This window comes from Elaeis guineensis, chromosome 14 (genome assembly GCF_000442705.2).
Source record: "Elaeis guineensis isolate ETL-2024a chromosome 14, EG11, whole genome shotgun sequence".
NCBI classification, from domain to species: Eukaryota; Viridiplantae; Streptophyta; class Magnoliopsida; order Arecales; family Arecaceae; genus Elaeis; species Elaeis guineensis.
The window spans coordinates 55,038,465-55,064,098 of NC_026006.2; the positions used below are offsets into that span (position 1 = coordinate 55,038,465).

General features: G+C 39.3%; 2 protein-coding genes across 4 annotated transcripts; one reads left to right on the forward strand and one right to left on the reverse strand.

Annotated features, from left to right (window-relative positions):
- Positions 1-4,871: 4,871 nt before the first annotated feature.
- On the forward strand, positions 4,872-8,009 carry LOC105057657 (uncharacterized). The gene is made up of 2 exons (XM_010940327.4): positions 4,872-7,694; positions 7,781-8,009. The coding sequence occupies exon 1, from the start codon at positions 5,110-5,112 to the stop codon at positions 7,681-7,683; it is 2,574 nt and encodes an 857-aa protein (XP_010938629.2). The 5' UTR covers positions 4,872-5,109; the 3' UTR covers positions 7,684-7,694; positions 7,781-8,009.
- A 3,596-nt stretch (positions 8,010-11,605) lies between these two features.
- Positions 11,606-23,707, reverse strand: LOC105057658 (uncharacterized). 3 transcript variants are annotated; one of them, XM_073248678.1, is made up of 6 exons: positions 23,480-23,697; positions 22,928-23,254; positions 22,367-22,495; positions 12,379-12,500; positions 12,115-12,236; positions 11,606-11,985 (listed from the first exon to the last, which is right to left on the reverse strand). In XM_073248678.1, exons 2-6 carry the CDS (start codon positions 23,067-23,069, stop codon positions 11,679-11,681), a joined length of 822 nt encoding a protein of 273 aa, XP_073104779.1. In that variant the 5' UTR covers positions 23,070-23,254; positions 23,480-23,697; the 3' UTR covers positions 11,606-11,678. The 3 variants fall into 3 exon arrangements, with proteins under 3 accessions (XP_073104779.1, XP_010938632.1, XP_029124076.1); XM_010940330.4 differs by lacking the exon at positions 22,928-23,254 and having other exon boundaries at positions 23,480-23,707; XM_029268243.2 differs by lacking the exon at positions 23,480-23,697 and having other exon boundaries at positions 22,895-23,033.
- Positions 23,708-25,634: the final 1,927 nt, after the last annotated feature.

The following is a 25,634-nucleotide window of genomic DNA, read 5'->3' on the forward strand; positions in this document are numbered from 1 at the left end:
ATTATTGTATTTCTGGATATAAACAGGTTATTAAATTTTAGATTTTATAGTTTGTACATTGACCCGCCGATTCAATCGTTGACCCGACGATTGGACCGTTGACCCACTAATTCGGTGCCTTATCCGGGTCAAGATCTGGATCGAATTTAATAACTTTAGCATAAATCCTCCATGGTGCACAATTTGTATTGCAAGCTATTTTTGATAGCCATCATCCCGAGACGAACAACTGTCAAATATAATGATTTTATGTGTCATACACAGAATAGCGCATCGCTATTAGTAGTGGTCCATCTCTTATTGGCAGCCATTAAATGCTACAGTATTTACCGTACAAATCACACACGGCCGAAATAGATGTGTTAACAAAGACCGTCACCTTTCCATGGTTTAAAGGAGTCTGGATCCTCTCTAGTTGCTAGAGAGATCTAGTGTGGTAACTTGTAGTTCATACATCAAAGGACAGCAGGAAGTGCACTGGTTCACGCTAACTCTCTTTTAACTGATTGTGCGCGGTTGCAGCGTTCTGCATGAAAATTTAAAATTGACTAACCATCCCCTGCTCATTGGTGTGGAAAGATATATGTTTTTGAGATGCCCGATTCAATATAGAGATTTATGCACATAAATCTTAGTTTAGTGGTGGTATATATCATCTCTCTCTCTCTCTCTCTATATATATATATATATATATATATATTTATGTGAAGCAGACATGGTAACGTCGATCAAATTGGGATTCAGATCTGATCGGATCAAAACTAGACAATAGAGGTTTTATATTGATGATCTAAACATATAATTTGAAGGTTCCCAACTATGCATCAAGTAATCAAAAAAAATATCTAATTCAATTTTATTTAGATTGCTCAATTTTTGACTATTTGATGTATAAGCTAGGAATCTTTAAATTATATGATTTTTTTTATATGCAAATAATTTTAAGATGATAGATCATATTCAATGATTTGGATCATTGATATAGGACCTCTATTATAGAGTTTTGATCTAACCGAATTTAAGTTCAAATCCTATCGATCTAATTCTCTCTCTCTTTATATATATATATTTAAACAAAAAATTATGATGATTAAGAATATTTTTGACTGTAGAATTTTGATGAATAAAGATTTGAGATATTATAATAAAGAAAATATTTATTTCAATCATAAATTTTTTAATGACTTAAAAGAATATTTAAAAAAAAAAAACCTCTAATTTTTATTTCTTAAGGAAGCCAAAAATCTATGTCATACATAAATTTTTCTTTCCGATAAAGTGCTGATGTTTTATTCTTATGAAAATACTTTTTCAATCTCTTACTTTTGAAAACTCTAACTGGATGAGATTTTTTTTTTTTTTCACTTCCTGTTGACCATTTTTTTTTTTTTTTTCCTTCCACTTCCTGCGAACCAAACTAAGAGAAAACGGTGGTCGGTTTGGTAGGGCCCAACTCGTGGTGACCTTTGGTCCCATCACAATCGCCCACCGTTAGCTCCATCGGTGGCAGATGGTTGGTTACTCTTCCTCCTCATAACTCGAGGAATCTTCTTTCGTTACAATTCAATTGAGCAAGGAAAGCATGAGCATAAATCCTCAATTTGCATCGCAGAATATTCTCGATAGCCTTCACCAATAGATGAACAACTGTCAAATGAAATGGTTTTATGTGTCATACGCACCACAGCACATTGCTATTAATAGTAGTCCATCTTTTATTGGCAGCCATTGAGTGCTGCACAGCATTCACAGTACAAATTGCACACCATAAAAGATTCTGAATCGGGAAGCCTGATTGAAATTTTAATTGATGTGTCAACAGAGACTGTCACCTTTCCATGGTTTAAACGACTTTGGATCCTCTCTGGTTACTAGAGAGATCTAGTGTAGAAACTTGTAGTCCATATATCATAGGACAGCAGGGAAGTGCACTGGTTCTATTCAATTCAAACACAAACCAGAGAGAAGGCTGAACTCTCTCTGCATGAAAATTTGAAATTGACGAATACTCATTGGGATGTAAGGATATCATGTTTTTGAGATGCTCGGTATATATGTGTGTATTGGAGGAGAGGGGATAGACTTATATAAGATCGATCAGATTTGGATTCAGATCTAATAAGATGAAAACTGAATAATGGGGGTTTTACATCGATGATCCAAACCGTTAGATATGATTTACTATCTGCATATCAAAAATTATATGATTTAAAGATCCCTAGTCTATGCATTGATCAAAAAATATATCTAATTCAATTTTATTTAAGCTATTTAAATTTTGATTACTTCATGCTGCATAGGCTAGGGATTTTCAAATCATCTGATTTTCTATGGCTTGAAACATTGATATATGACCCATATTATAAAATTTTGACATGATCAAATTTGAATTTAAATCCAGCCGATCTGATTCTAGTCTGATTATATACCTATATAATTTTATTTTTACTGTTTATAATATTGAAGGGACAGTGATTAAAGGGAGCTTGGTTTAGATCCATGCCCATCGAGGAGGCAATCCACCAACAAAGTGTTTGGCTACCTTTTACCAAGGCAGTTCAATGCAAAAAAAGGATTGGTTGCTTGAGTTTTCACTAGTGCTGCTGGAAAGTTGCTTCCTGTCAAGGAAGCTTTTGAGCCAAAGCTGTGACCCCGAAGGCTCTCCCATCAATGCTATATATGAGGCATGAAATGAGGTCCAGTTTTGATATTTATACCAATGTGAATTATACTACTTACTGCCTGCCTACCTTTTAGCCATTGTTACCAGTAAAAGAAAATCATCTTAAAAAGGAAACCCGTCAATTCATCCCCAGTGTTCAAGATTGTTTGTGATGCAAGGGGTGGCTGACCATATGAATTGTCATTGCATGGTAGATGGATCATTACTACTTCTGATAGAGAAATTGCTTGCATGGAGTAAGGATAGGTGGGGTAGTTGGCTAAACATTTAATTTGTGATTGGAGCCCCAATCCCATCACCATTTGCTATCTCAATGAAAGGGCAGTATGGATTAGCTATTGCCAATGACTACTTCATCAGTCACACCTTGTTACTTTTTGAGAGGGTGAAGGATTTCATGTGATACCGGAGGTTGGGTTGGATTGGGTTGGGTTGGATTGTTTGGTTCCCCTACCATTTTTTCTTGTCCGTAAAATAGCTTTAAAGAAACAAAGAAAGTCCCTTTGTCAATGACCCCCTTTGGTTTTGACGAGCAATTGCAAGCTTCCATAAAGTCTTTTGTCACCGAGAATGGTACAGCACTGGCTGCTAACGGTAAGCCAAAATACCATGCGATAGAACGCCAGGTGTATCCATGTGGAGGCATGCCCCTGTGCATGCATAAAGACAAGGCATTTTTAACGGTTAGTATTTTAATATTTTAATATTTTTTATTATAAATATTGATTTAAAAAAAAAACTCTTTCCTATGTAGAGAGAGAGAGAGAGAGCGTAAATACATCTGGACTTGGCAAATCCAATCAGTTCAATATTGGGTGATACAATCCCATATTTATCTTTCAAATTGCTGGATGTGACTTACAACATCTAAACTGCTTACATACCATAAATTATATAGTTTAAAAAATTAACCCAAACATCAAATAGTCAAAAAAAATCAAATAATCTAAATAATATATATATATATATATATAATCCTTATTGCAATGATAAAAATTTCTAAATTATATGATTTTTAATAGATAGATAATTTAAAATTAATAGATCATATCGGAACATTGCTGTAGAATCCCATCACTCGATCCAGATCTCATTAAATCTACATGAAAATCTACTCGTATTTCTCTCTCTCTGCATGGAAAGAGTATTAATTCCAACGTCTGTTCCTCATTAAAAATGAAAAAAAAAAAAAAAGAAGAAAAGAGCAGGCCCACCGCATTAAACGTCTACTTGCAAATATACTAGTTTTGTACCCACACCTAGGGACCTAGATTGTATAATTTATTATTTTATATAATTAATTATTGATAAATATAAAAAAAATTAAATAATATCTAACCATTGTAAATAATAAATTCATGAAATTCGAGGGGTAAACCCATGGCAGAATAATAGCTTATCTATCTAAATTTCTGGTGTCAAATCAAATTTTGAGCTACATACAGTGGCAGTAGAATGAATGATAAATAACCATCAATAATTTGTTGAATTTCAATTTAATTCAGATGAATAGATTTTAATTGCAAGAATGTAATTAACAGTTTTATAGGTCATAATATAATACTTAGTGACAAAATCACGATAAAATAACAGCTTATATATCTATCCATCCAAATTTCTGATGTCAATCCATATTCTCAACTATATACAATAAAAATGAAATAAATAATGAGCAACCATCAATGATTTGTATTTTTTATTTTCTCTCTCTATTTTTAATAAATTTTTTTATGATTCTTTTAGTGTTTGAATAACATAGTGCTTTTCACACACTCTTTCCTCATATTTTGATATGGTATACTGAAAATTTATTTTGATCCGGATAATATTTATAGTTGATAATTTTGTGTTTATGTGGGTAGATTGAATTGATAATCTAATAGAATGAAGGGGCCCCACCTTATGCAACCGCTTCTGAGAGGCCAAACATTGGGACTCCCGTCGCAACCCACGATAAGAACTGGAGGATCCAAAGCAGCATCCAGAAGCTAACGTTTAGACCCCATCACCACCATGAAAAGTGGGTGCTGACATCGTATCCTCTTATCTCGGCCAAATTCAACTTTGGCCACCTCAATCAGATCCACCCAGTAGAAAAATCAAAGAAAATAACCCACCCACTCTGAAGTCTCTTTTGGACTGCTGAACTTTTTCCTTTGAACACCTTCATCTCCCAGCAACAAGACTTCTTTGCCTGCACTCCTTCTGTTCCAAGGAAACCCTCAGATCAATCCAAACCTTCTCATACTAACTCCCCAATCCCACCCAAGTCTCCTATTCCTTCCACCATGGTTCAAAGAAAAGCACCCAAGAAGCTTGGCTCTCAAACCAAATCAAAATAAAATCCTGTGAGACATGAGAGGAATCCATCTTCTTATCGGCAACAAGATTCAAGAAGCAAGGGAGGAGGTGGTACCAAGAAGAAGATGAAGAAGGTGATATGCGCCAAGATCTCAGACTTAGCAAGTGAGCAGGTGCAATTCAACCAGCCTACCATGCACAAGAGGTCATCAGCTACCAAGGCATCAGATCAGTTGCCAAATTATATGAAGCCCACATGCAGTTCAGATGTAAGGAAGGAGAAATTCAAGGTAATGAACCATTCCCCAACCACTAGTGATAGGGTTAGAAAGCCAAGAAATTTGAGTAATTTGAATTGCTCAAAGCCCTACACTTCTTGCCCTGATGGCTCTGGCCTTAAACATGTGAAAGTTTTGAAAAGGAAACCTAGTCTGAAACAAGGAAGGCCTTGGATGAAAAAGAGCATAGGAGTTGCTCTTTTTTCTCCCAAGCTATATGTGAACAGGGCCACCTGCTCATCAACTCTTAAGGATTCCAAGTTTCCTAAGGCTTTGGAACTCAATCAAGGAGGGACCGAAGCCGAAGGGACTTCAACCATGAAGGTCTGCCCTTACACATATTGCTCTCTGAATGGCCATAGACATGAGCCTTTGCCCCCTCTGAAGTGCTTCTTGTCATCAAGGAGGAAGCTGCTCAAAACCCAGAAGAGCATGAAGGTAAAAGGGGTGTCTTTATTCAGAAAGAAAGGTCTAGGGAAGGATGAAAAGGAGGTAGATACAGGACAAGCAGTTCTTAGTAGGGCCCCAACTGCATTAGAGGTTCTTATGGAAGAAGTAGCCAATGATTTCTTTGTCGAAATCTATGCTAAACCACATAAACAGAATGTAGAACCATTTAACTGTGATGAAGGAAGCCATCAAGAAAAGGATGACACAAAAAGTCCTGAAGTTCTGAAAAGCTTAGAATTTACTGGAGGTGATAGGGTGGATGCCAAGTGCGAAGAAGATGATGGAAGGAATCTCATGGATGAGATTCATGAATATAGTTCGGTTACTAGCTTTGAAGAAGATCTAAACCAGAATAGTGACCTTTCAATCGAAGAAATGGATGTTATGATGAGTGTTCGAGAGTATGTAAATTGTGATCAGGAAGATGAAGATGAGGAAGGGAATTCCACTAGTTTGGTTCGAAAAGATGATGCAGAATTGAATTTAGAATGCCAAGTCATGGATGGATTGGTCAAAGAGAGTGAAGGTTTTGCAGACAGTGCAATCAAGGTGCCTTTTGAGGCCAGTGAGATGAATTTGGAGGAGGATATAGACACATTTCCTTGTAACAAGACTGATTGCTCTGAGTCCACTGATGATGGTTTTGGTCCACTATTCAAGCATTTGTTCGAAAATGATGATCCTGGCAATGGACTATCTCTTAATGCAAAGACTGCTTCAGTTGCATGTAAGATAGCTGAATCTGATGTAGAGCCATCTTATGAAGCATACGAAGAAGTTGCTGAGCATGATCATCTGACAGCTTCTGAAGGCATTAGTTCTGAGAGAAATGATGTTTCCTCTGATGAGGAGAGAGAAAGTTCTGCAATTAATTCTGTGAGCTGTGATGACAATGTTCAATATCAGAGTACTGATTTTCTAATTTCCAAACCACTTGAAGCCGAAATATTGAAGGAAAATCATCTGGGTGACCCTCCTTTTACCAAAGAGAACAGCTCCAGTGTGAGTTTTCTGGGTCATTTAGAGGCCTCCAAGGGAACAGAAGAAGGCAGCGCAATGAAACATGATCTCAGCAAACAGAATGGTAAAGGTGAAGCATCTGAAGCAGTTTATCTGGAAGCAAACAATATCTCAGACAATGGAAATGCAGAGCAAACAATCTTCCATGTTGACATCAAAGAAGAGGATGATGGGAATGAAGAAGTTGAAGATGTCAGCTCCTCATCCAACACCAACCTTTGTGGTTCTAACAAAGGATCCACTGAGAAAGAAAATGGTGCAACAGAAGCCGATCATATCAAAACAGGAATGGAGATCAAAGTCTACAAACATGATGATACAACTGAAGAAGCAAGCATTCTTCTTAAAATCCACCACTCTCTGAATGATCTATCAGATGAGGTTGATCAAGAAGACAACCGAGAGAAGTCACAAAAAAAGCATCAGGAGGAAGTCAATGAGACAGGAGAAGAACAAGACTGGTACAAAATAGAACATGTAGTGCAGATTAAGGATAATTTGGAGATTTGCCTCACAGGTGGCACAGAAGGCCTTGAAGAAGATAGAATCATCGTCACTGCAGCAGCACTCTCCAACCAAGCTGCTACTGAGGCAACTGGTAAGCAAAAGGCAAAAATAAGCATAGTGAGAAAGAAAAGAGCTGATGAAGAGGAACAAATGAAAGAATTCAACCCACGAGCACCAAACTTTCTCCCAATTGAACCTGATCCAGAAGCAGAAAAGGTTGATCTCAGGCATCAGGAGATGGATGAAAGAAAGAATGCAGAGGAATGGATGATCGATCATGCACTCCAACAGGCAGTAACAAAATTGGCTCCAGACCGGAAGAGGAAAGTAGCACTGCTTGTGGAAGCGTTTGAGACTGTAATGCCGACACCTACGTGTGAGAAAGCAGAGCAGCATACCAGTCAAGGCTTTGATCATGCAAGGCCTATGCAAGCATGCAGTTGATGACCTTGGAGGTAAATACCATTGGTGGCTTCATTATCTTTATCATGAATTTTAGCAGAACCTTTACACTCTTATTTTTTTCGCTTGTTTATTGCAGGTTTTGCTTGAAGCTGTACTCCATTGTTAAAATGTAACAAAGGATCACTGCAATCTTAGCCAAATGGAACAGATACAAGGATAGAGAATGTTCTGTAGCAACTGTAGTTATTTATCATGCAGGCATGATGAAGATAACAGAAGCAAGTAACAATATAGCAAAAGAAATGTAAATAAGTATCCTGTAACTTGAGCAGTGTGATCCTAATTCCTAACTAATTTGATCTTAATCATAATGTTGTCTGATATTGTAATTAAGTAGAATAATCGGAGGGTGCGTTGTTTAGAAGAAAAGGTTATATTTGATTTCTTCAAGTAGATTATACCTTCAGTTCTTGTAAAGATCAAAACTAAGCACTAAATGGAGATATTTAGAATTATACATACAAATGCTTTCCAGTTATTTTAGACAAACTACTCTTTAATATAACTTCATTCAGTTTTATATGATTTACAAACTACATGTTCACCAAGCTCCTTGTCAGGATTATATGCAAAGGGAAGGGGGAAAAACTTGCCAGCCATTCCATCACCCAAGAGACGAAAAACAGTCATTACAAATGCTCTGAGAGCTCTGCGAGCTAATAAATCATCAGATCACTCAAATTTTGCAAATGACCAAAAATATATTTGGTTATAGAAATTTTCAACTGAAATTCTGAAGAAATATAGCAGATTTTACAGAAACATGACATGTAATGCACATATACCGTGATGCATACTCTGCTAAACAAAATATTATGAAGTTTTTCGCAGCATAAGATATTTCCTTATGCATCGGCTGTATGTTTTTAGAATCCAAAGTCTGCATAAATCATTGTATATAAACTTATATCATTCTTATCTTCAGCTTATACTGTACACGTATGTAGCGTGACTTCTATGCAAGAATAATTATTTGGACTCTTGTCAACAGAAGATCAGCCACTAGAGTGTCTTTACTGTACAACAGGTAATGCTTTTCCACCTATTCTGTACTCCACAACCTAACAAAGCGCTAAGCTCCAAATGTAGGAGTAATGATTCCTCTAGCTAGGCAAAGGAACATAGCACCCAGATAATGCAGTATTAAGAGAAAAAACGTAGCACAATTCAACAACTCTAAAAGATGTTTGATGTAATATGATACATATTAGAACATCCAAATGGCATGGCCCCTCAAGACTTCCAATTCAGAAGCATCCTATGAAAATAAATACCTTTATTTTGTCTGACATAAAGGTGAAAAGGGTCCCAGAAGATCATAATAGACAGGTTCAATAGCCAAAAGACGATTAGGATCATGAGACATATTAGCTTACCTACGAAGTTGAACTGAAGAAGTTCTTGCAACTTTGATTGTCATAAGAGATGCTTAATCACCACATTATCCTGAAGAATGTCATATGGATGTTCCATATTATAGCAATAGAGAAGAAAATCAACAGCATGAACAAAAGAGAGCAACGACCGTACCATAATAAGAACATGTAAACAACTATTTCTAATATTTTTGGACTTCGCTGCCATCTGCTAGTCAGGTAAATGGTCTGATTCGGAGTCTAAAAACAGCATGACTTAGTGGACATAGGAATCAGGCGTTTATACAAAGGCATACCAGCTATGAACCTCTTGAGTTGATAGACGAACAAAGTGATTACAAACACAAAGGAATTGGACCATCCAAAGAATGAGCACCAGTTGACAAACCTATCCCATGGGCATGTTTGGAAGATTTCTAAAAGCAGTTTCTGTGCAGCAAGAGTTTTGGATACAAATAGAAACCTAAACATGTTTGCAAGAAAGTACTGTTTCAATAAAAAAATCAAAACAATAGAGTATGTTAGGTAACATACACAAAAGCATTGGAACAATCTATCTTGGGTTTGACAACATTGGAAAATTCTTGAGAGATTTGAAACTACCTACTAGATGAGAAACAAAAGAAAAAAGAGAGTTCTAAACAGAATTAGTTAATTTATTATATCCACATGAAACTATATTCTCAGGTTTCCATTCATTCTGTAAACTCTAAAAAGACATCAGCAGATTTCAAATGACAACTTGGAGATAAATGTTACTATTGTAAGAGCACTTGAGGCATCTGAGAACCTATAAGATTTTCTGCATTATAGGATTATAAGAGTAATGCAGCCACTTTCTACTGTGAGTACAATTCAAAAAGTCAAAAAACAAAAGATCCTGCAGGGCCATTAGGCAAACCTTGCCCTGTCATCAGGTCTAGATTCCGGTGTGCTCAACAACATATGATGCAACTTAATCTGCCATACTGTTCGCCTTCCGGAAGATATGCCAGACAACCACGATGACGGAGTCACAAAGGGAACTCCAGAAGTCCCAAAGGAGCGGAAGTAACGCGGTCACTTAACTAGAAAATTATAGGAGCTGGACCCAGAAACATATTGGGAAACTAGAAATTAATTATTCAGACGTTCACATGCCAACTGGAACTTCACACGATTCACACTCAAATATCAAAAATAAAATGCTTTTCAAATTAACAATGAGTTTACACGAATCATGTGACAAAAGGTATGTAATCTGTGAACTTGAATTTCCATATATGCATACAAGATATTGATTTATTTCATACTCATGACAGCTAGTTATATATGTGAGGTAAACATATGAATATGATTGATTCCATCAAGTATTTTTCACGGTCTAGGTACTCCCATACAATAAAGCTACTCTTTTCCTACCTGTTTGCTAAGCTAGGCATGTGATAAAGTTTGAGGTCCTGATCTAAAATGATGATGAACATTGGCAGGCACATTTACTCCTTATAATAGCAGCAAAATTGACTTTATAGACAATTGCAGTAAAATGATGAGAAAGAAAAGTAGCAATGCTTGAACCAATTAAATTACAGTATTTAAACTACTAATTATAATTGTTAATATTTAAAGTACCTTAAAAAATCACATTTTTTTGAGGTTACCTATCTATCAAGGCCACACATGAAATGAATGATACCCATGAGTTTGTGTTTTAAAATGTATGCTGCTAACTTAAGATGGAAAATTCACAACATCAAACAAACTTCATATTGTAAAATGCTTGGGAACACAATCTGATAGACTTGAATCATTGTAGAACTGAATGCCTGTAAAGCATAAACTAAAAACATTTGATGCAAAGGAGACCCAGAAACATTATTATTGTTTATAGGTGTTGTGAACATCGTAAATTATGATCCACAATGTGGATGTCTAATTTGATATGTCATATAGACATTTACCAGCCAGCTGATGATGTGCATAATACGAACAAAATGTGATTCTGTAGTACAACCAAACACAAGAGATCTACCCAGAGTTGGCTTCTTCAGAGCACAGAAGCAATTGAGTTTTTTAGAAAAACAGATGTGAATCTGATCCAAGTATCAATGTCTTGAAGAGAACGGCCCAAGATAGCATTTCCATGCCAAAAAAGAAACATAAGCAGAAGAAGTAGATTTTGTAATTTTTGCACTTAAATGGTTTCATATCATGATTTAGCAGCATCAGGACAAAAACCTGTCCATCTAGATATTGCCTCTCAAAATAAACATCTGATTTACAAAACCAGTCCCTCTTTAACCAAAAGCAATAACTATATAAAATATGGATTGCATAAGATACAATAACAGGTAAAATATTGAAGAAAACTAGACTGGATTGGTTTGGTCATAACATTTGTTGTCATGACTTGCAAGGAAGAAGCAGCTATAGTAAAACAACAAAAAGCATATCTCTACAGATTACAGCATTCCAGTCTATAATGCACTAGCACAGAACAGCATGGTAACAGTTTTGCGGTGAAATGTAACCGATAAGCCACAATATAAGGAATACATGCTATTTGTTCATTCATATAATACCAGACCATTCCTTTAACGGGAAGGTCATTCAACCAACTCAGGTCTTAATTGCAGTTACATTAATTTCTGGAGTATCATGGAGAAGAGAAATAAGGTCGTTATACAGACTCTCTAACTTATTGGAGATTGAATCTTCATCTGTCAAGGATGCTGCTTGCAGATCTCCTTCTGGATGATCATGGGATTGCACGGATTCATTCTGTAAGATGCTATTATAATACATTTTGAGAGCATCATTTGCAGATATTGCTTGCACAGATTTATCCAAATTCTGAAACCTATCTCTATTCTCAAACTGCTTCACCAACTTTTCCTTAGCGGAATCTGAGAGGCCAGCGAGCGCACTGTGCTTGTAATTACCAAGAAAATTTTAAAAGAAAGAAGGGCAATCAGTATGAATCAATAGATTTCAAAAATGACTTGACATATTCATGCATATGCATAAGGACTCATAGCAGAAAATTTCCTTTTACCTAGTAATGCCCCTGACAAGGCCCCACCTATAACCAACATGCACAGATTGCCTAAAGCCAACATTAAAACCCTCTTGTGCAGAAGCTTCCTTGCCTGCTGTTATACCATCTCGATATCCCATCCAAAATTTTGTCAAGTTATCCAAAGTGTCATGATTCAAAAATTTTCGAGAAGATAAAAATCAGCAATGAATTAAAAAATTCTGCATACTTAAGCTAGTAGACAAAGATAAGTAAATGATTTGGCACAATCTTAAAGGATACTGTATGATTTTTATTATGCCTGAACCTCCCTTCTCTGTTTAATACGGATGCATGACTTGAGCCATCATCTAAAATGTCATTAGAAAAATCATCTTCACACCAAAAATCATCAGTTCCATCATCTGAAACAAAAACATGCTAAGTCAACAGATCTAGTTATTTCCTTCTGAATCAACTATAATAGATGCTTTTATAGATTTCAAACTCCAAGGAAACTCTTTAAAACCTATAGAAAGCAAGAGCATAGAGAGGACAGAACATTGCAGGGTGCAACAAATTTGAAATTACTGACTGGATGACCATTGGAAACTAGAACATACACAAGATAACCCACACAATAATACTCTTATTCTCCCAAAATCATAGAATATATACATATATATATATATATATATTATCTATTTTCAACCATAGATACCATATGCTACATCTAGTCCTTCCACAGTACATGAAAAAACAATGAAATATCCAATTATACAATATTATATGTATATGTGTGTATGTGCATATATATCATGTGTGTGTGTCTGTTGGGTACAAAATAACCCCAGCCGAAGTTCGTAAAAGACCGACCCTTCCAGGACTCTTCCGGCTTCCAACCTTGTATGGCGTCTTTCCGAACTCCCCTAACCGTCCGAGCTTCCATAATACCATCCGGACTTCTCCAATCATGAGTTTCTCCATTTATCTACCGGACTGCTCCAAACGCTCTCTGAACTTCACTTTCAGCCGATTCTCTACAGTGATCGACTATTCTCCGAATCTCTTCCAGACTTCTCCCAGCCACGATCGACTTTACTCCGAACTTCGTCAATGACCGAGCTTCTTCGGCAGCAGGACTTCTACAGTGACCAGACTCCATCCGAGTTTCTACGGTGGTCGACTGCCTTCCGAATTTCAGCCGAACTTCTACCACAAGCAGTCCACTCCGAACTTCTGTTGCAAGCGGACCTCTACTGTAAGCGAATTCCATCCGAGCTTCTACTGTAAACGAATTCCTTCCAAACTTCTATTACAGGCGGACTTCAGCCAAGCTTCTTCGATAAGCGATCTCCATCCGGACTTCTACAAGAACCAGACTCCGTCTGAACTTCCATAGCGGATAGATTCCGGACGAACTTCTACAGCGGACGGGCTCCAGCAGCTAGATTTCTACAACGGCCGATCGCCTCCAGTGCCTTCCGTACCTCTCCAGCCATCAACCTTCAACAACGCCAACCGGACTTCCACAGGATCCTCCAAACTCCTCCAGCGGACGAACTTCCACAACGCCTTCCGGACTCTTCTATCGACCGACCTTCAGCCGGATTCCTTGTGCAATCGAGCCTCTCCAGCAAACAATTCTTCAGACAAACTTCTACATCATATAAATTCCAGACGAACTTCTCCAGCAATCGGACTCCTGCCGAACTTCTCCAACAGACAGTTCTCGTCCGAGCTTCTACAGCAGATGACTTCCATTTGCAGCACCAACAGCGCCCAACAACAGTTAACCCGTCAGCAATCTCGAAAACATCCGAGCTCCTCTCAGATTGCTGAGACAGAGAGCCATTCCGCTCCATCAGACGTCCCAACCGAGCTTCAGCCGTCAGGCCCGAACTCTCTGACAAGTAACGACAATGGCCACTACCCCACTCCACTCTCTGTAACAGATTCCACGTGACCCCACCACTCTCTGGCAAGTCGCGACAACGGACACCACTCCACTCTCCATAACAAACTCCACGTGGCTCTGAACGACCCACTGACGCCACTACTCTCTGCAACAAACTCCGCGTGGCCACGAACGACCCACTACCAGACGGTTACAGACGTCACTGTCGATCAGTTACGCTCTTCGTCTATATAAAGGGACCCCCAGATACGTTCTTCTCTAGGCTCTAAACTCTATCTCGAAATTCTGCTAAAATCCCATTCGAGTGCTCCATTTCTGTTGAGGCAGAGTACTGACTTAAGCGTCGGAGGGTCTTGCCGGAGCACCTCCAACTCCGGTTTAGACTTTCCTTGCAGGTCCCGACGGCGAATGCGATCCCCTCGACTCCAGCTTCTCCGATGTCGACGGAATTCTGTACCAACAGAATTGGCGCTAGAGGAAGGGGCTTGTGTCTTCGCAGTACCTTTGTTCTTAAAGGAGTGCTCAACGAGACTGTCTCCGGTCATCTTCTCCGACATCTTCTCCTTCTCCTGCCAGATCTCCACCTGATGCCTCCCCAAAAGGCATCCACCAGGCGATCCACGGTCTCCGCGGCCAGATCTCAGCGAGATCCACAAGCTCTGATCTCGTCTCCAGTTTCCCAGGCTCCTCCTCCGGCAATGGCAGTCGGTATGGAGCAGTTTGACTTGCTGGTTCAGCAGGTCAGGGGCCTCATCGAAGCAGTGCAGGCCATGCAGCAGCAGCCGCAGGCATCAGTGCGGTTGGAAAAAGCATCGCCGGAGTTCCAGAATCCGGTGACTGGGCGGGCCACTTGGGCAAGTCGCCCTGTCTTCCCCGGAAAGGGGAAGCAGAAGACGGAGAGCCCACTATCCGATCACGATTCCACCCCCGGAGAGTCCCTACCTCCGTTCCACCAGAAGATCCTCGAGACTCGCAGTCGAGAGGACCTCCTGGATCAAAGATTCCGGGAGATGAACCGGCGGATCGAAGAGCTCCGCCATGCTCCCACTGCTTACGGTGAGGACATCTGCACTGACCCTCCTTTCTCTCAAATGTTCATGCAGGAACCAATCTCGCCGAACTTCAAACTCTCCCAATTCGAGAGCTACGATGGGACCTCGGATCCGGTTGACCACCTGGAGGCCTTCCGGACAATGATGCTGCTCCATGGCACGCCAGACGCCATCCTGTGCTGAGCTTTTCCGTCTACCTTGAAGGGAGCAGAGTACTCGGCACTGAAACCGAGTACTATCTTCTCCTTTGATCAGATGAGCCACCAGTTCGTTGCTCATTTCGTCAGCAGCCGGCGTCTCCGGAGAGGTTCGGAGTCCCTCATCAACATCAAGTAAAAGGAGGGAGAATCCATCCGAGCTTACGTCAACCGTTTTAACGTCACCGCGTTGGAGGTCCGGAACTTGGACCAATCGGTTGCAATGGCCGCCCTGAAGGGCAATCTTCAAAAGAACGATCTTCTGTTTTTCCTAGAAAAGAAGTATCCCAGGGACTTCGCTGATTTGCTGGCTCGAACCGAAGGATATGCCCGAACAGAAGAAGCCTTCAAGATGAAGGACGAGGAGGTTGCAAAGGAGCGGCAGGCGGGAGACTCCAGCAAGCCCGCAGTTGAAAAAGAGCCGAGTGAAGCTCGGCCACGTTCTCGAACTCCCTCCGGACACAAATGTGTCCAGACTCCTCCCCGAACTCGTAGGCAGAGAAGCCCGAACCGCAGAGTTCGGCGGGGCTCTCCCCCAGGAAGATTCCGCAGCTACGCCCCTCTCAACGCATCGAAAACCCAAGTGCTGATAGAGGTCAGGGAGCAGCTGCCAATGCTGGAAAGGATGTGCACACACCCCGAGAAGTGCAATCCTAACAAGTTCTGCCTCTATCATCGTGACCACGGCCACGACACGGAGGAGTGCATTCAGCTCCGAGACGAGATCGAGGAGCTCATCAGACAAGGTCGGCTCGACAGATTCATTCGACGCCGACCTGAAAGTAGGGAAGATCGATCGACTCTGCCACAGTCGGAGCCGCCAAGGAGGGAGGAGCAGCGTGAAGATCGACCTCCAATTGAGATCATCAACTCCATCTCTAAAGGACCCCGACGGAGAGCAGACCTTCCGCGGCTATGGGATTCAAAAAATTTACGAATGTATTACCAATAACTTTGCCTTAAATAAAAGTTTCTTTCATATTTGCATATCTTTTTTTTTGGCATGAGCACATAACGACAGGGAGTAACTCCTTCCGACAATCGAAACTAAGCGTGTTAGGAACAGGAGAAGAACCTCGTCCTAACATGAGCAAAGTCGAAGGCCCGATTATTTAAAGACCGGATGGGGGAGAGGCCCTTACAACGGCCCTTATGTGCCCCCACAACCATATTAGGAACAGGAGGAGAACCTCGTCCTAACATAAGCAAAGTCGAAGGTCCGATTATTTAAAGACCGGATGGGGGGAGAGGTCCTTACAACGGTCCTTATGTGCCCCCACAGCCATGTTAGGAACAGAAGGAGAACCTCGTCCTAACATGAGCAAAGTCGAAGGCCGGTTATTTAAAGACCGGATGGGGGGAGAGGCCCTTACAACGGCCCTTATGTGCCCCCACAGCCATGTTAGGAACAGGAAGAGAACCTCGTCCTAACATGAGTAAAGTCGAAGGTCCGATTATTTAAAGACCGGATGGGAGGAGAGGCCCTTACAACGGCCCTTATGTGCCCCCACAACCATGTTAGAAACAGAAGGAGAATCTCGTCCTAACATGAGCAAAGTCGAAGGTCCGATTATTTAAAGACCGGATGGGGGGAGAGACTCTTACAACGGCCCTTATATGCCCCCACAGTCATATTAGGAACAGGAGGAGAACCTCGTCCTAACATGAGCAAAGTCGAAGGTCCGGTTATTTAGAGACCGGATAGAAGGAGAGGCCCTTGTAACGGCCCTTACGTGCCCCCACAGCCCTATTAAGAACAGGAGAAAAATCTCGTCCTAGCATGAGCTGAAATTGACTGTGTCGAGAACAGGAGGAGAACCTCGTCCTAACACAAACGAAGACCTGATCGTTCAAGATCGGATGACGAGAAAAGCCTCCTCAACGGCTCCTCTACATCCCTACAACCCTGCTAAAAGCATAGAGAAAACCCTCGCCCAAATATAAAAAAAAAGAAAGATAAAAAGGAAAAACGACGAACTACACCAGTGATAAGGAAAAAACAAACTACATCAAAGACACAAGGGACCTCGTCTCAACGAAGGAGACTCTTATCAAAAACCCTCAGTCTCTAAGAGGGAACTCAACACAAGCCGAAAAAAATCAACTTCCTCAAAGTAACGAAAAGTTCGAATCCCCAAGCTCGAGCACCGAAAGGAAGCGTCAAACTCAAATGGCCTCGAAAAGACCTACGGTCATGAACAAAAAAGGCAAGTCAACACGGCGACGACCAGGAACCTTCAAACAACATCGACATCGAACATGACAAAAGATAAAAGAAGCTCGATAAACAACAACTCAAAGCAAGAATAGATGAGGTAATGAGAAAAATTTCTTTTCATTTCATTAGTAAAGTGTGCATTACAAAGCCTTTGAAGGTCAAGACTCAAGGGACCTCGTCTCAACGAGGAAGAACACCCTTGTCGAAAATCTCCAGTCCCTAAGGGCGAATCAACACGGCGACGATCAGGAACCTTCAAACAACGTCGACATCGAACAAAACAAAAGACAAAAGAAGTTCGGTAAACGACAACTTAATGCAAGAATGGATAAGGTAATGAAAAATTTCCTTTTCATTTCATTAGTGAAGTGTACGTTACAAAGCATTTGAAGGCCAAAAAAGAAAAACGACAAGAAAAAGAAAGAATACATAGAATAAAAGGTAAAGAAGCTCTAAGGAAGCTCGGCTTCTTCAGACTTCGAACTCTCGATTCCAGCCATCATCGAAGATTGCTTTAAGTTTTCGACTTCTTCTTCCAGTTCTTTCTTTCTTAACACCAGTCACCACCAGTCCTTTGCCGAAGGGTGACGCTTGAAAGTATAGAAATTCCTAAACAAAGAAAGGGTTGACTGGACTTCAGCTAGGCGACAGAGGAAAAGAAACTCTATCAGAAATCTAAAGGAGTTCGACGCTACAGAAACTAAAGAAATGTTTAAAAAACGGAAGAGAGCGATGACAAAAGGCAGAAGCGGAAGTCGAAGTCCGACGTGGAAAGCTTCTTGGTATAAACAGAAGCAGCCAGGAGGAGCACTAGCCCGGCCAGTTGGCCCGGGAAGCTCCAGCTTGTACTCCGGAGGAATCCCGTACTAAATCCTAATCAGTGAGAGTTCCTCCGAAGTCAGAGAGCTGGGGATGGTGTCTGATACAAAGACCAGGCGAGGTTCTTCTACAGAGCTAGGATTTTGTGGGACTGGAACGGACGAACTCCTAGAACTGCTAGAGGAGGAAGTGTTGGAGGACATTTTAAATCAAGTAAAAACTCTAAAAATCCCGAAAAAATTAAAAAAAAATAAGAGATGGGGTGCTTGCGAAAAACTGAACAGGCGGAATGTAGAGGAGGAAAAACGAAAGAAAAACAGCAGAGAAGAGAAAAAAAAAGAAGAGGAGAGTTCTGGAACTAACCTAGGTTGGTCCGAGAGGTGCAGAAATGCAGAGATGGGGATCGACTCGAAGAACACCTAAGGCCGAGAGGGATGAAACTCTCGGAGAAGAAGAAGGGCACCAGCAGGACTCTCAGGCGAAGTAAAATCCTTGGAGGAGGGGAGCGGATTTAAATAGGCAACAGGACCCGGTGCAGTAATGATTGCGGATCTCCTCCGGCCGATCTACACTCGCCACGTGTCCCACTCACCATAGCAGGAGGCTAAAAGTGGCTAGCAACTGACAGAACCATTATTGCGTCATACCTAGAGCAACGCTCCGACGAGAATTCCGAAAAAATCTTTTTGGATCGCCTTGATTTGAAAAGGCTCCAGCACCAATGCGCCAAACGCCAAAATATCTGGAAACAACCGAGTATGAAAATCGAAGGAGGCAACTTCGGCTGTGAAAATTTCTGTACTTCCTTCGTTCGGAACCCGAACTCGAAAGTAGGGAGACTGATGTTGGGTACAAAATAACCCCAGCCGAAGTTCGTAAAAGGCCGACCCTTCCAGGGCTCTTCCGGCTTCCAACCTTGTGTAGCGTCTTTCCGAACTCCCCCGACCGTCCAAGCTTCCATAATACCATCCGGACTTCTTCAATCATGAGCTTCTCCATTCATCTACCGGACTGCTCCAAATGCTCTCTGAACTTCATTTTCAGCCGATTCTCTACAGTGATCGACTATTCTCCGAATCTCTTCCAGACTTCTCCCAGCCACGAACGACTTTACTCCGAACTTCGTCAATGATTGAGCTTCTTCGATAGCAGGACTTCTATAGTGATCAGAATCCATCCGAGTTTCTACGATGGTCGACCGCTTTCCGAATTTCAGGCAGTCCACTCCGAATTTCTGCTGCAAGCAGACCTTTACTGTAAGCGAATTCCATCCGAGCTTCTACTGTAAACGAATTCCTTCCGAACTTCTATTACAGACGGCCTTCAGCCGAGCTTCTTCAATAAGCGGTCTCCATCCGGACTTCTACAAGAACCGGACTCCGTCTGAACTTCCATAGCGGATGGATTTCGGACAAACTTCTACAGCAGACGGGCTCCAGCAGCTGAATTTCTACAACGACCGATCGCCTCCAGTGCCTTCCGTACCTCTCCAGCCATCAACATTCAACAACGCCAACCGGACTTCCACAGGATCCTTCAGATTCCTCCAGCAGACGAACTTCCACAATGCCTTCCGGACTCTTCTATCGGCCGACCTTCAGTCGGATTCCTTATGCAATCAGGCCTCTCCAGCAGACAATTCTTCAGATAAGTTTCTACATCATACAAATTCCAGACGAACTTCTCCAGCAATCGGACTCCTGCCAGACTTCTCCAACAGGCAGTTCTCGTCCGAGCTTCTACAGCAGATGACTTCCATTTGCAGCACCAACGACGTCCAACAACAGTTAACCCATCAGCAACCTCGAAAACATCCGAACTCCTCTCAAATTGCTGAGACAGAGAGCCATGCCGCTCCATCAGACGTCCCAGCCGAGCTTCAGCCGTCAGGTCCAAACTCTCTAACAAGTCACGACAATGGCCACTACCCCACTCCACTCTCTGTAACAGATTCTACGTGGCCCCACCACTCTCTGGCAAGTCGCGACAACGGACACCACTTCACTCTCCATAACAAACTCCACGTAGCTCTGAACGGCCCACTGATGCCACTACTCTCCGCAACAAACCCCGCATAGCCACGAACGGTCCACTACCAGACGGTTACAGATGTCGCTGTCGATCAGTTACGCTCTTCGTCTATATAAAAGGACCCCCAGATACGTTCTTCTCTAGGCTCTAAACTCTATCTCGAAACTCTGCTAAAATCTCATTCGAGTGCTCCATTTCTGTTGAGGCAGAGTACTGACTTGAGCGTCGGAGGATCTTGCCGGAGCACCCCCAACTCCGGTTTAGACTTTCCTTACAGGTCCCGACGGCGGATGCGATCCCCTCGACTCCAGCTTCTCCGGCGTCGGCGGAATTCTGCACCAACAGTGTCTATGTATTTATAAGCAGCCATTAAGTATATATGCCATTGATTTAACAAATGAGCAACAGTGATGAGAAAGGTTTTCAGTGGGTTAAAAAAGTGGCTGAGCACCTAAAAATCAGACATTCCCTTAGCTCCTGAAATTGCATCTGGCTACTTATAATTAGTAATAACAACTTCACTTTTTCTAAAAAATGATATAAGTCAGATAATGAAACTAAAACTAAAAGTCAAATTCTAGTATTTACTTTTCAATGGTGCTAAAATTAACTAAGGATAACCTCAATGCATTTGCCTAAACCACAATATCTCCGCACAAAGGAAATTCTAAGACACAAGGTTGGCTCCCATATAAAACAGATTGATTAGTGTTTGTAGGACCTCAAATAAGAGACAAATAATAGCACACAAGCTTTCCGGTGTAGTTAGTAAGTTGACTTTAAAACTATTCTCACCGATTGGGCTCCTTTGAGTTTGGAGGCCCTTCATTTTCTGTTGCTAGATTTGCCAATTGTAATAAGAGATGGTAATATCATGGGTTGACTCAAATAAAGTGGCAAAGGAAGCCTACCTGTGCTATATCCAAGTAAAAAAGGAAAAAGATACGACATTTGTGTACTAACAGAATAGATCATTATTTGAGACATTTGAAGTTCCGGATAACATAGGGGCATCATTGCACACCATGTATTGATTAAACATATGTAGCATACATAATATATGACAAAATCACTAATTTCAAGCAATCTATTATGTGTTAGAGAACCATGCTATCCATCATGCGTGGAATTATCTTTGTCATCTCGAACATGCTTGCCCGGCATAAGTGTCTCAATTAAACATGTCGACTTGGATATGCTTATGTGTTATCATGTAAATTACGAAGTTTTTTTGGGGGGCCTCATCTAAGGTATACTTCCGCAAATTTTAGGCTCACTTAAAGAATGTGGATCGAAAGTATGCAATATAAATCACTTGGTATGCTACTAAAAAAAAATGCATAAGCAGAACATCTGACAGGGGGTGACAACCTCCACAGGCTCACCATAGCAACTCAAGCAAACCTTAAGTAAAGACGATTCAAACATCCCTTGGCATGTGTAGCTACCTGATTTTCAGGACGGTAAGATATTCTAAAGCTAATCTAGAGTATGATTATATTTTCTTAAATTTGAATGACACCATATATTAACACTAATATTGCAAGTGAATCTGTTATCCCAACAGGAGCAGGATGCTAAACTTTCAATGGTTTTTCATTTGCTAGAATAAAAGATCAATACTTTAGCAAACCTATATAAACTAAAAAGTCACCAAAGGATTTCTTATATAGATAGAAAAAGAAAAACTTGAAGGAGAGAGGTTAGACAATTACAACAATAAAGTGCCAAAGGATTTTGGATAACATACATTATAACAAGTGGAAATAATCATTTGATATGTGCTAAATCTGTTCCTAGATTCACAAAGAACCAACTCTTGATGATAACCACCTTTACATGACAAGAAGAAAAGTTCAAAAGGATGCCATTTTGGCCCACAGAGTACAACAATTAAATTTTGAAAACCATTACGAGCCATTATAATATCCTCTACGACATAACAGACCAAGACCAAGATATAATCATCATCATCATCATCATAATAATAATAATCAACAAGATAGCAGTCAGGCATTTGATTTCATAAAGTATTAGCAGGACCATGAACTCATACCTTGTCGATCATTTTGATCTCTCCTAATAGACAGCACTGAAGCATTTTCAATGTTTAGTTGCCCTATTGATGTAGTCAGACCTCCGAGGTCCGCAAGTTCATCATGTCTACCATCTGCCATTCCAATCCCTGCACCACAAAACCCAAATCTAAATATAATACAAATTACATAATACCATAATGATTGTGATAAAATGTATATCTTCCCAGAAAAGTAGCAGATATTTACATATAACATATTGTACTTTGCAGATGTTTACATGCTTATGTCGTTTATATAACTCGAAACTAAGAAATAACAGGAGACAACCCACAAAAAATTTAAAAAGAACAAAGAAAAATAAATTGTGCACTACATAACCAAGCTTTTCAATCAACATATTTGGTGTAAGAAAAAAAGGTCAGCACAATTTGTGCAACTAAGGCTAATCTAAGAAGGATGAAAATATGATCCATAGATTTAAACAAAATCTACCTAAAACTAATTATTTTGCAATATGCACTACTTTGAAAACTTTTTATCTATACCCTAAAGGAGACTCCACATGACTCTCAGCGCACCACGTGTTATAGGAGCACATCGGACGGTGGGCAGTGGAGAGAGAAGATCATATGAACATGTGGACGGACGAGGCGCCGATGCCCTTGACCATAGGGAGCATGGCGAAGACGGAATGGTCGTCCATGGCAACGATGGAGGCATCGGAGAGGATGCCGTTTGGGTTCTGAACTCTTCTTATGCAGCAGCCCCCATCACCTCCACCGAAAATGCCACCCGCCGGCGATCCCCATCAGCTAGACCCCACATCGTTATCATGATAACAGAGCCTCATGAATTGAAAATTTTGCAGCCAAAGAAGAATCCTTTCGATGAAAAATCCCCAAACCCTACAAAATATCATGCTTCTACCAAGATTAAGCTCTCAAAACCTCGAGGGACAAACTCACAGCGCAACAACTCCCACAAAACCCATATGCCTCAGATAAAACCCCAAACGGAACTTAAGAAACCCCTCCGATCTCTCTCCGGTGTCCTCCTTCCCCACAGATCTCCGAAAAAGAAAACGAAATGAAAAGAAAAAAAATATCAATCTATGTGGGGAAAGGCGATACCTTTAGATTTTTTCCGTATTTCCATTTTTTTTCTTCCGTTGATTTTTCCTTTTTTTTCCGTTGATTTTTCCTAAATTTTCCCCGGGTTTTTCCTCTGGTTTTTCCGTCCTCAACAGTTCAATCGGGTGGGAGGGTTGGAGCGGCCCAATAGGGAAGCTTGGACGATGGCTGGTCTCTTGCGTTGGATATTTCCTTTCCCTCCGTTAAATCGGCTGGGAGACTTGGAGCCGAGTAGTATTTAAAGGTTCAGGGGTCAAATTCTCTCGTCCTCTTGATAATCAAGTCGGATTACTGAGAGATCCAAATGAATTTTAACATTAAATTTTAAATTAATTTTAAAGTCTATACGACATTACTTAACAAATTTTATTAAAATTTATAATAGATTGAATATCCCAAAATAACCGTCTGACTACAGCCCATTGTAGCAAGATTGATCCATTACATTTTTAAATCTATATATTATATTTTAATATAAATTTTTAAAATTTATATATAAATATGTAAAATATTTTGATTTATTATATATAAATAAAAAATATCAAAAAATTAAAAAATAAAATAGATTGGGTTAACTCATCGAAAAAATTTATTTTTAAAATTAAATTTAAAATTTTATATTAAAATATATAAAAATATTGAAATTTATTATATATTGTCTGAAAAACATCCAAAACTCAACATAAATAAAGTTGACCATTTCGATTATATAAAATTAATATATATATATATATATATATATATATATATATATATATATATATATATATACATATTTGATTTAAAAATTGATAATTAAAAAATAAATTTAAAGTTATCGATTGTATTTGTTGATTGATTTTAAGATTTACTAATAGATAATCTATATATAAGTTTGGATCTGGTTAAGACATATTGGGATGGATCAGTAACATCGTATAGGTTAGGTTAAAAAAATTAATAATCAAGTTTGGATTAATATCGAGTTTGTTTATTTTTCGAATCCAGATTAAATATATTGTTGGTTTAACTAAAGGTCTGTTTAGGATTGGATTAATATTGAAAAAAATAAAATAAAATGATTTTATGTATCATGTTTATATGAAACAAAGGTTATTGCAAGTATTTCATTTTCTTTTTAGTCTTGTTATATATTTTTTTATGGCATTGATGCATTTATGTTATTTGTATGTTTGTATTCTATAATAAAGACTTATATGTATTTTATGCTCAGGAGTTTTGATCTTGCTTCGATTCAAAAAGAATGTCATTGGATTTTATTTATAATATGTATTCAAAATGATGGAATAAAGATAAAAAGATTACATTGAAGATAATTTAATTATAAATATTATTATTTTTAATCATTTTTTATTAGAGAACCTTTTTAATTCAGTGATACTTTATAAAATTTTGTGATATTTATATTTTCAGTTTAAATGAAAAGATTATCAAAGATGAAAATTAGTATGTATATAGATTCATTAATTAATAAAAATACTATATGTTATATTGTATAAAAAATTTATATGTTGATAAAATATTTTATTTTTTTTATTTCTGTTAAATCTCACCGCAAGACACGGTTTACATACTAGTAATTCAATATGGATATGATTGACGTATGAGCCGGCAAGTCTTAGACATCCAAAGATGATAAAAATATATGATAGCATTGTGTGCTTGCTCCATTCAACTTTTACAAAATTCAATTGCATCTAGATTCCTAGCCAAGTGGTAGTAATCTAATTGAAATTTTATTTGTTAAATATTTTAGTCTTTTTATAAAAAAATAGCCAAACTACTTTCAAAAATAAACTTAGCCAGGGTTGTTTAGTTAAATATTTTAAAAATTGATATTAGTAGATATTTATTTGCTTAGAATTATCTATTCATATTTAAAATCAAGCAATCGGTGTTACAATAACTATTATTCATTACACAACTAAAAATAGTAAATAATGTAAAAAAATGACAATATAATTTACTTGAATAATTGCTCATCAACTAAAGAGTTATTTTTACCAACTAATATATAGATTGGAATTTAAAACTCTATGAAGCTACTCAAAATACTTAATTATTAGATCCATGAATAAAGCCAGCAAAATATGACCTAATCCATCAATCCGACCATATTCGATCTATCATAAACATGTTTGGATTCAGGCTAAAT